The sequence below is a fragment of the Scardinius erythrophthalmus genome, assembly GCF_964197995.2.
Source record: "Scardinius erythrophthalmus genome assembly, chromosome: 2".
Classification (NCBI taxonomy): Eukaryota; Metazoa; Chordata; class Actinopteri; order Cypriniformes; family Leuciscidae; genus Scardinius; species Scardinius erythrophthalmus.
The window spans coordinates 45,474,736-45,487,012 of record NC_138222.1 but is presented as its reverse complement, the minus strand read 5'-3'; the positions used below and the strand labels follow the sequence as shown (position 1 = coordinate 45,487,012).

The window sequence follows — 12,277 nt, the reverse complement described above, 5'->3', positions numbered from 1 at the left end:
CACACATATACATGCATGCTAATGCACACAGTAAACATGTACCCATACAGGTGTGCACACATACCTACAAACCCTGTACTTACAAAACACACCACCCTAAAAACACAACGGTTATCAGTGTGTGCATGCAGTTCTCCGGTAAACACACTCTTGTGAATATGTATCTAGGGAACATTTCAGGAGGGATTAAAAAAGGCCTTCCAACTAATAGGCATAATGGAAGATCAATGTATAACAAGATGGAAACTCTCATGCATAAACAGACCCCGTTACAATTATGCCACAAGATTCTATTTCTACATTAATCATTCATAACTGCGTAGCACACCCTCATAAACATTCACAATGCTTTCCCTTTCTGTGACTAAATACCTTTCACAATTCATGTCTGGCATCTTCCCTTGTTTTATCATATGTGAGTTGGTTGATATTTACAGAATAAGCAAGGCGAGGTGTGCAGGTAATCATGGTGTGATTTTTTTTTTTTTTTTTTTTTGTACACTCACATACATACACATATATATACACACACACACATACACAAACCTATATATACATACACACACACACACACGCACACACACACACACATATATATATATATATATATATATATATATATATATATATATATATATATATATATATATATATATATATATATATATATATATATATATATATATATATATATATATATATATATACATATATATATATATATATATATATATATATATATATATATATATATATACATATATACATATATACATATATACATATATATATACATATATATACACATATATGGCAACACTAATGAACGGCTATGATACCTCAAGCTGCACTTTCTAACTTCATTAGAGCCAAATGTGGATATCAGTGTAGGTATCATTAGGAAAGCTTTTATCAAGTTACAGAATGTGATAAGGTTAATGAGGAGTTTATAAAAGTGTCTCTGGCGGATGGAAAGAGCTGGCAGGGAGGGTGAGACCTTAAGCAAAGTATGCTAGTCATTTATTTCATTAGCATGGCCACCTGTACTTTTTTTTTTTTTTTGAAAGGCTGAACCTTTTAAAACAAGAAGGTCATGCCAAAAAGTAACACTCAAAAGTGCAGCAGCAGAACTTGGTCGTGAAAATTGCATGCATGTGTTGATCTGTAGGTCACTGCGTCGCTCTTTACCTAGTGCTATAGGTCGCAGTCAGTGGTAAAGTAACATTCCTAGAGCTTCACAGGACAACCGGCGCAAAAGATGAGAGATGAAGGGAGGAGGGGGGAAAATAAACAAATAAATAAATATAGGAATGGAAGAGGGACTGATGAAAATGGAGCCAAGTGTGACGACCTGCTGCAAAAGAAGCGGAGTGTGTGTGTGAGGGGAAAGAGAAAGTGATCGCACACAAATGCAATAGACGAAGCAACTCACCCTTGCAGCGAGACGTGCTAGCGAGAGGTGCTGCGACAAGGTGACACGAGGGAATAACATGTGGTCTAAAGACCAAAGGGAAGTAAATTAAAAACCACCTACTGTAAAATCATCAATATGTAGCTGTATATCCCTTTTTCAGCAGAGCATATGTACTATTACTTGGAGCATGTCCACTGGGAGAAGCTACTATTGTTGAGAATTCCAGAGCAGAAACAAATTTGAAATGAAAAAAGGCAAACATTTGTACAGACATTGTAGCAAAAGTGTAACATTATATAGTGTTTTTCTATTTTTAAGATGACGTTAAATTTGGACGGGCCTGATGTGAGTAAACATCATGCTGTACACATACAACACTTAGATATTGTTTTCTGCACATCTCTTGCTCATGTTCCTTTTTTTTTTTTTTTTATACTGAACACTGCACCTGTCTGCATTCGTCTCAGGACTCAAGGTGAAAGATAAGGTTGCTCTGAGACATTTTAAAAGGTAGCCTAAAAATGACGATTCATCTCGCTGGCAGCATGTCTGAGGATGTTATAAAAGGTTTTTGGTGTTCCCAATCCTTCAGTGATGGACTGTACGTCCTTGGAGCTTTTCAAAAATCCCATGTTTATTGAAATTATTTAAAAACTTGCCAATAACTACATCTTTACACAGGAAAATACTGTAGAAGCAAGACTGGGAAGGATTCATAGAAACACGCTGCCGTGACAGACTGTATGGATGCAATGTGAGCCTTAGCCGGCTCCCTTGATGTTTGACAGAGTGTTTAGAAATGTAAACGTGCTGGGGTGTAAATTTTAATAAAAGTGTTTGCACGTAGCACAGGAAGGGAAAGTGATTGAGCTTGTAATCGGTTCCGATGAACGCAACCATTTGCATCATAGACAGATGCATCGTAACTTTAACTCTCACTCTCTACCTTCGTCTTTATTTAGGTCCCCTTTGAGTTGTGTTGAAATGATGGGAAATGATATACATCTGTAGTCACTGATGTGAGAAAGCACAAGTTTGATTGTGATCAAGTGCCTTGGGACAGAGACAGAAATGAGTTTGGTGAACTGCTCATTTAGTCGATCACATAAGATCTGGATTCGGTCTCTTTTGCTCAGTTTAATTCTCGTCAAAAGGATTGGAATGTTGTCCCAGGTGTTGCAATGAGGGGGGCCCGCCCATAAAATTTGGTCATGTGTCCCCAGGATTTAAGCGACGACCCTGCATGCAATTATGGTAAAATTGTACAACCAGCTATCCAGTTTTGTACCATTGAAAAGGATGCATCATCTTGTAATGTTTAACATTTCAACATCAAAATGTCTTAGACCATCATGCATTCAAAACCATCATCAAAAAAACAAAAAGAGCATGCCAATTCGAGACCACACAGCGATGAGGGATCTTTATATTGAGGACACATCAGTTGCAGATATATTGAACTGTAATTGCATCAGGAGGAAATGTTTATAAAGTAGGAATTTCTTCAGGCTTAAGCAATATGAGTGGTAGGAACACAAGCATTAGGCCCCGAATCCAGGCGCAATATTGCGAGAGACCCAGGGCGAGAGAAACATTGATGTAATTTCAATATTTGAAATTGGCAAGTTTAATTTAGAGTAAGAACAAGCCAATAAGCTGAGAAAATAGCAAATACAAGAGAGAAAATTACCTTGCAGGATGAAAAAAGTGAAAAGACTTAAGGAATGTATAAAAGTAATCTCCAAGTGGAAATTAGAAATCAACCCACAGAAAGGGGAATAACAGAAAAGAAATATTACTGTCCACTCTCTAAATCAATATAAAATTGCTACGAGACAGAATTACCATGGTAACTCAAGTAAAGAATGAAGCAATTTTTTTTTTTTTTTTTTTTTTTAAATAAAAACTGGTGCCTGAAGCTCCAAGTTTTATTACAGCGGCAGACAGATCAGGGGTCTAGTATTCATTTGAAACATTGCATTTCAAATACATACATTAGAAACGAACAGATTTCATTGGTCAGTCTGCACGCATGGCTCGTAAATTAAACGGTGAACGGTAACCAAGAATTTATCGTCAGGATGAAGAATAGAACGGTGTTCTTTTCTCTTCACCAGGTTCTAGGGAGCCCAGCGATGCGAATGATCAATCCTGAACAAGTCCACAATGAGGACCCAATTATTCCTCCCAATCCAGATAGTTTTAAATACCTTGAAGGGAAAGAAAATGGCTGAATAGCGTATTTCTCCAGAGAGAATTAAAAGTCAACCGAGAGCTTCTTTTATTTAAAGGTAGTCATGAAAAGGAGTTGTGCTTGTTCTGTACCTTAACACATTTCCCCACTCCCTCCTCAAAGTCATGGTAAGAAAGTACAAGAGCAAGTACTGTATGGTATTGTGTTGTGGCCTGAAAGCAGTACAGCTTTTTTTGCAAGGATCAAATACAGTGCAAGGACCACTGATGACAAAGTCTGCAATGCTGAAATGTGAAAGGGTTGATGATTTGGGAAGGCAGTGTAATAGTAGTACAATAGCGAGAGTGTGCAAAACCCCGTCACAAGCCCCACATCGCTCTACTTTCAATCTCCTGCGCTTAGTACATCATTGCATAGAAGTGAATGACCCAATATTTCACATAGAAAAACGTACACATTTTGAAACTTCCTAATAAAGCTTCCTAAGAGTGCAGGGTGAATTTTAGGTCAGAAAACTAAAGCAAGCTTAGAGTATTTTGTATCCTACTTTAATGAGGATGTCAGGGAGAAGGTAACAGGATAATTCTTCTATTGCTGAAATTAGTTATTTCACAGAGTCATATTGAGACCCTTTGGAAGTTCAGCTATGGAAACCAAATACAGAGCTGACACTGACATCTGCAATTTTCAGAATTGTTACAAAACCGCAATCTTCTTCATTTTGTTTGAAGAACATTTCTAAATCTGAAATATCATAATGCACCAGCAAGTTCATAAGTACTGAGGATATGTTGACTTATGTATGGGTGATGTTAACTAATATGAGGGTTGTGCATATGGTTGTATTTTTTTCACAAGGCTCAGTTCAATTCATCTTATTCACTAGCTTCCCTCACTTTGAATCTGAATCCAGTACAAGATATAGCGAACTATTTGGGTACTATACCTCAACTGATATATTTAGTTAAGTGTGTGTGAGAGAGAGAGAGGGAGGGAGAGAGAGAGAGAGAGAGAGAAGATCCAAGCTGCCTCCCCATCCCTGCCAAAATGCCAGCGCAGTTGTTCGGCTCCAGCAAGCAAAGGGTGAAGCTTTTAGGCAATGAGCAGCAGGTGATCTAAGCTTTTCTGTAAGTCCTAATGCTCCTAAAAGCCACTCTCCCTGCTTCTGTAATTGGGCATCAGTAGTTAATGTAGTATTGACTGCATTACATGCTCCTGTGCATCCTCTCCTACTAATGCCATTTGCATCACCTTGTACATTTACCATATTGCTTAGCCAATAGCTGTTAAAAGCAATCTCAATCATGAATCATATGGGGAACTTTTAGCAAGACAGACATCCAAAGGAGACAATTTACAGTTGAGTTAATCTGGGTACATTAGCGCAACATGGATTGAGCGAGACAGACCAATTTATGTTTCTACGGCAATCCCTTTATTGGTTTTTAGATGGGTTAGTGAAAGGATGGTTGGCTCAAAGAGATATGAAATATCCATTTTCAAACATAAATATGGGCCTGAAATGCAAGCCATTACTTTAGAGGGGAAAGGGCCCCTGGCTAAAACTAAATGTGTGCGTGATGACAATATTCCATGAAAGATGACAGGAAAGGCATTTTTAGGTCAGAGACGCTTTGTAGAGATTTTTTTCCTCTCTCAACACGGTTACAAATACATATCAAAATACAAAAAAACGGTATTCAGCTTCACCAAAAACTGACAAAAACTTGTCAGCACCACAAGCTCTAAAAGAAAAGTTTATAAACGGTTTCCATAGGAACCAGAGTGCAGCATACAGAGACGTGCATTGTTCATGTGCCAGTAAAAACACAAAAATGCCTACAAACTAAATACACTGATATAAATTTGGTGATAAAATAGTTCTCGATTATACTTATCATTAGTAAGGGTTAAGGTTCAAATGCTCTCACCTGTGAGCGAGGGCAGCCGCTGCGAATGAAACATCTCCGTAACTTCACAGATTTGCACGAGCGCTAACTGATACTGCGGTGAATAGCGACGTTGGTTCAGCTCTATCTACGTCTTTTAAACAGATAACATCATATTTCATACACGGGGACAGTAGAGAAGTGCACCGCATTCTGCATTCTCTCCCGACTCGAAGTCTTTTAGAGTAGCCTACCGTACGCGCTTCCTCCCTCATGTAAACCTGACGAACGAATGTGTCCGTTTGATGACAAACTAACTGGAGCATGAAAGTGCCGTTCGGAGAGAAAATGGACGCTAAATGCTGCGTTTCCTTACTGTCCCGTATTCTTCATAGTCGTAGAGAGCAAATGACTGCACTAATAATCATCCGTGCACTTACCCTCTTCCTTGTCTAACACCATCGTCCTGAGGAGCGAGGAGTCCGGCTCCAGGCGATCCGTTCTCGGCTCCAGCACACTTCTGCGCGCGCCGCTCGCGTCTCTGAGAAGAAATTGCTTTGCAACAACAAAATAATAATCGTCCGTGTTGCTGCCACAAGCTTTAATTATACAGGCTCGTCTGTGTGGTTTTCCGCTGTTCAGAGACGGAAAGCCATGTAGAGTAGCATATGTGTGTCTGTTGTTCTATTCTTTAATGTATTTCGGAGATTATATGCAGCGATGTCCCCCCAGTTGTGTTCGCGTACGCAGCGCGTCAGTAATATCCACGCTTGCAATTAACGATGTCTAAAACTAAAGTGAGACGCCACGGTGCATTCCATGCGAAAATGAAACGACTACACTAACTCAAATCTAATTTAAACACCCGTTTAAATTGAGCTGCCGCGAAGAAGCTCTCGGAGTAGAAACGTGTTCCTCCCAGTTCTCATTTGCTCCGAAACTGTAACTATATTCAAGAAATCCAATTCTGAGGCTGACAACTCCTAACAGCATGCTCGCGCTGCCTTTCTCACCCAATTTATGCGCTCCGCGCGCTCCTGCTACTGAATAAATGCGCGCGCTTCCCAGAGAGCCACGGATTCCCCTGTTAATTAAATCAATTCATTATGCTCAGATCTGATTAGCAGCCCTTCCCCCCTCTTTGAATCAATTATTCAATACACAAACATAATTGCTTGTGCCAGAGGTGTCTAAGTATTAGCTTATTTAACTCCAAGGACACTAATTACCCCTAGGGCAAGGGAACTTTTCTCATTAATTCTGACAAAACACAAAAGCACAGCTAAGGGAAAGTGTGTGTGTGTGTGTGTGTGTGTGTGTGTGTGTGTGTGTGTGTGTGTGTGTGTGCTTGTGTGATTGTGATGTGTGTTATAAATAGAGAAGAGAAGGTTTGAGCTTTTAAAAACATTTTGAACTATGCTTATGATCTAATTCTTTCATATTCTTCATTATTGTCATTATAATATTTCCACTGCATGTATGATCGGCTAGACGACTCACTTTCCATATACAGATAAACAGTCATTTTGAGAGCAACAACACAACAGATGGGCTGTGTTTTGATTAGCGGTGAGATAGGAGACCGCGTTTGGCTCTGGTAATATAATTGTTAGCTGTTACTTTGCTGATAAAAGTGTTACTGTTTCATGGTGGGCAATTTGTGGGGTTTTCACCTGCCCTGCGGAGACTCTTAACCAATCAAGGAAGAGATCCACCCGAGATTAACCATTAGTAGAGATGCAGAGGTTACAACTGCTCTGTTTGCTAGCAAGTAATCTGGCGTACTAGTTTTCCTTTACTTTTATTTTACATCCCTGTCAAAGTAGAGATGAAAAAATGGTGCCTCTTTTAATGTCTTTGAGATCTGGATCTCCCTGAAGGTGATGAATAGACATAAATTATGAAATCGTAATTCAAATCTACTATGCCCCCAGACATTCATTCATAGTTTAATTCAAACTATAGGCTGTCGCAACCTTAGCAGATTGGGACATTACCCTGCCCCTAAAATCCATTGTTTGAGCCTTTGCTCTCTGCCTCTCTTGCTTGACATGTCTGACTTTTCATTTCTGCAGTGTGATAGATGGATGACTTTTGACCACAAATGTATGTCGGCTGACCTCTTGCAGAAGTAAATGACACCCAATTATTCCAATCACAAGAAACTGAGGGAACAAGGAAAGCGTGGCCCCTTGTTGTTGAATGCATGGGCTACAAAAGGCCTGCTGACAGTTAAATTGGAAAACAATAACATGGCCGGTCTCTAAGTGCTGCTATAGTGTTTTAAAAAGCCATATGCTGTTAAGACACTTCTTACAAAAAGAGAAAGATTCATCTGATTAAATATGAACACAAATTATGTTCTACATTTAAAGGGTCATTTTCGGACTGACAGTGAGATGTAAGCCGATAGAGTGGTTCATTATTAGAAAACATGAGGTTGTGATATTCTGGCTTCTTATGGAGCCCTCTAGGAATTACTTCGAGTGCAGTGACACGTATCATGCTTCCCTTCTGAGCTGATGGTCAGTGATGGAGCGATCCATTGTTTCTTTATTATTAGGAGGCCTAGAGTGTGTCCGTGTTCTACGGCACACTGCATACGGGGTCAGCTGTGACTGGAAACCATCCTGGAGTGTGGGCCTTGTGTTGCTAAGTTAATTAAAATTCATTTTTGATTGGGAATTAAGCAGGCCCATCTATTTACTGCTGGGGCTCACATACAGCCAGTTCAAAAACACAGCACAGTAATTAACCCTACCTAATCAGATAGCATAGAGCCGAGTTGGGTTCCCATTTATCCTGGGGCAAACAATCAGTGGATGGTGGAGTCAGGGAGAGGTTGAACACGAGCCTCTCCTATATTTCATAATGGTTAAGCTGATAATAAACCAATATCAGACATGGTACTTTTCTCTAACTGCGTTCAATGGAAAGTCCTGCTTGGAGGAAAGACTCGGAGAGGCTTGTCGTGATGATATCTGGATAAATGATGCACATAATAGATGGTGCTTGCTTACATTTTCTTAAATGAATTCAAATACCAGTTGAAAGTTGTCCTCATTTTCTTTCATTTGATGGACAGCACTCAAGATTTTTATTTCATGTGTGAGAATGATGCTTTATTGCAGATAATTATCTTGTAATTGTAATTGGTTTCCCAGGATGTTTTTTCCTCCTGTCTTTCTGGCCACATCCTCTGCGTTCTGGCAGTGAGTTCAGTTTAATTTTGTGTTGTATAATGGATGCAGTAACTTTTTACTATTACAATGCAATATTTTTAATGTTCCACAGGACCACATCAGGTTGAAGCAGTGGACAATAGTTGTTTGTTTACTCTTCTGACAGTTTATGTAGCCCCTCCTAGTGGTTGCATAATGCATGTTCACTTTTAAGTGAACAAGCAAGAGCCTTTTTTCAGCTCTCCTTCCTTGTTACAACAATGTATTACATATAAACCAAGAAACTGCCTGTGACCTTAGAGAGCCTTACCACTTGAATATGCTCCTCAATGTTTGATTGCACGAAACGGCAATTTGCAGTCCACCTACTCATTCCAAATGGGACTAGTCAAAAATAGCTTAGGTGTCATTTGGGGGCAAAGAATCCTCTTCCCAAACATTTAATCCAACTTTAATCCCAGTCATTAAGAATTAGACATGCAGAGCTGTCCGGCCGTGCCTCTAAATTACAATCAAACGGTTACCAATTACACAAATTATTGATGGTAGATTCTCTTTTCAACTGCAAATTAAGGCTATTAAGAAAGGCTCCTTTTTAATGCAAAAGTGACTAATTAACCAACGGATGGGAAATCTGCAGCCCAGATATCAAAAAAAGTGCTCGGCGCACATTGCAGAAACACAAGGGAACCAATTAGTTTAATTATCAAAACAGCTAATTAAAATTGCACAGTTCCTAATTAGTTCTTTGCTTTTGCCTCTAATTGACAGTATGGAGATAAATGGGCTGCCGATGAAAAGAGAGAGAGAGAGAGAGAGAGAGAGAGAGAGAGAGAAGGGGAGAGGAGAAAAACAGGAGAAACTTGTGCAGAATATTTATGCTGACTTTATCTCCGTCTGTGTGGCAGCCCTTGAAAGTGGAAAATTAATGACCTTAATTCCCAAACTGTTTTCCCTCTAACGGTGCTCCCCTCCATGCTCCCGGTACACTCGCCTTTGTATGGGGTTTGCCACCCTGCCAACTACTGGAATAGGGAAAAGGAGGACTTGGGGGTGGGAAAGAGCCACCAATTCTCCTCCTAATGTGACAGCTCCCACCTAACAATAGAGCGAGATGAAAGAGTGGAGCAGATGTAACCACTGGGAGCGTGGCATCATGGGACTGCAACTTTGTCGCACTTTTTTTAAAGGGCTTCTGCCATCTTTTCCGAGCGCTAATTTGTCCCATAAAAAGAGAAGTCTGCTGGGCTGCAGATAAAAGACATTTGATGGAGGAAAATGTGCTTTTATTGAATGTTCAAATGCCAGATGAATAATTGCTCTCCAAAATGTATTTATTTTCAGATTCATTTTCCCATTGAGTGACCAATGAGAGTGCTGTACCTACATTACTGTGTCTTACTGTGTTTTATAGGAAAGGCTTCCTGCTGTTGGTACCTTCTCTTCAAAGGTAGTTGATGCTAAAAAGCAATGATGGATCCCGCTACATGAAATTGCTTCCCGGGCAATCTTGAATGACAGCCATTTGATTTTGAAGACAGTGTTTAGAGTGTGCCAGACACACCGGTCCTGTGCTCTGGTAAGGCCCAGACCTGGCTGGCTGTAATCCTGCCTATATATCCCCTCACATGTCACTGTCGCAACAACCCCCTTCACATTAAGAGATAAGCATCTACTAATCAGTTTACTCAGGGGCCTGTGTTAAAATGTAAATTACATTAATGCTCAAATTATGCATTATCGTAGTCAGTGATGCCTGGCCCATAGCCTGCATAATGTTCCCATCATTTGGATACAATCTTTTTAGGTTTGTTGTTAATGCACACTGCTTTGCCCCGGTCTGGTCAGCATCAAGTGTGATACATCAGTCGGCTAGCATGTGGGACATCATAAGAGAGCCACCATTTCTGAATTAGAAAGAGAGGAGCTTTTTAGCCGAGCGGCTCTAAAAGGTTACGATAATAACATGTTGGTTTCTTTTGCCTAGCACTCGTTCATGGAGAAAGACATTTCTGCTCTTTGCATTAATATTTCGGTGCTGGCGGTTGGAAAATTGCATAGGTATTAATTTACTTGTAATCCCAGTGAGTCAAAGTGGATTGCCTGAAGAGCTTTTAGGAACAACATTCGAAATGTGATTTATCTGTCCTCTTCCTGGCCATTTTGAAATTGCACCCTGAAGAGACCCTCGTGTTGCAGAAGCTCTTTTTGCCCAGAGGAACCTGCTGCCCATGACTAACAAAGACACACGTTCTTGGCTAATTGATTGTCTTCTGTTTTATTTATGGAAAGGCAGTAATTAGTGGCCAGCATAATGTACGCCCTTCATTAGCACACGGGTACCACTATGGATTTCACTGCTTTGTTTTAGATGTGCACACCATTAGGAGCAAACAAAAGATGAGAATTTATTAGCTTGGGCTCTTGTAAATATCCCTGAAACGTCTGTGTGCCTTTAAGGGAGAGCGCAAGGCCTGTAAAACTTCTCTCAGCGCTTGCTCAGTGATTCCATTCGCGAGACAGAATATGTTAAGGAAAAAGCGGTATAAATTTAATTTTAATTGTTTTGTACACACGCCAGTGAAAAGGAACTGATTGGACACAGTTCACAGACAGTATATTAATATGTTATTTTCATATGTTAATTGGTTTGCATAATCTTTCCCCGTGCCTGGTTTCAGAGTACCTGGCACCGAGAAGGGGCCTAGAGAGAGAAAAAGGATGACTCCAATTTACATAAAATCAGACTCTCCGAACATTAAATAATAATGCGTCTGCAAACCGAAGGTGTGTTCAGTTAGCAGAAAGCACATTTCTATAATTTATACGCCAGCTGTTTCGATGCTTTCGAGTCCATTTGCCTCCCTGCCTGCATTTAATGAAATCTTGTTACTGGAGAATTGACTGGGTCTGAATTGAGATTTTAATCCCATTGACGTTGTGACATGGAAATGCACACTGGTGGGAACTTTTAATGGAGGATCTTGTAATCAGAAGACACTTGTATTCAGCTCCCTTACAATAATGAATCTCATCAAATGCTCTGGGCCGGGCCGTGTGCGAGGGGCTCAAATTTCAAGGTTTTTGACCATCCCCATTCGAGGCATTCCTTGGGGAGAGTGTGATTACTCAAGTTTAGCAGTTTATTGCCTCATCTTTCAATAGCCACTGAAGCACAAAATTCTCATCTAAGTTACTCGTTTTCTTCTTCCTTTACTTGAAGAGCAGGCCAAAATAGACTGCAGAACAGCTGGTGACATCTACCATGTGATGAACACTTTTGATGTTCAACTTATATTGCATTATCATCATCAGGCGGTGTAGATATATTTGACATATTTATTATGCAGCTCTCCGAAATACTTGATTCTAATTAGTCAATTGTGGAATTTAGAGGTCAGATATTTATAATTACTGGCAATGCTGTATATCTCTTTTTTCTGTCTGATATACAGCGCTTTCATTGACGACAATGAATATTATATTTTAATATTATAAAGTATATCTGGCTGCTGAAGGCCACAATTCACCTTGTAAATAAACCTTTTAACTACATTGAATCCTTAAACTGTTGGTAAAACCTCATAACTCCACCCCG

At 39.7% G+C, this 12,277-nt stretch overlaps 1 protein-coding gene across 6 annotated transcripts in view; it reads right to left on the bottom strand.

The window, feature by feature from the left end:
* Positions 1-6,615, bottom strand: part of lmo1 (LIM domain only 1) — a 31,944-nt gene extending 25,329 nt beyond the window's left edge. For 2 of the 6 annotated variants that reach the window (XM_081355193.1, XM_081355195.1), the window contains exon 1: positions 5,540-5,645. In XM_081355193.1, coding sequence (XP_081211319.1) covers positions 5,540-5,573 — 34 coding nt within the window. In that variant the 5' untranslated portion in view covers positions 5,574-5,645. Of the gene's footprint in view, positions 1-5,539; positions 5,652-5,937 lie in introns of those variants that run through there. The other 4 variants (XM_081355196.1, XM_081355194.1, XM_081355197.1 and 1 more) reach the window with 4 other exon arrangements.
* Between the last annotated feature and the right edge of the window lie 5,662 nt (positions 6,616-12,277).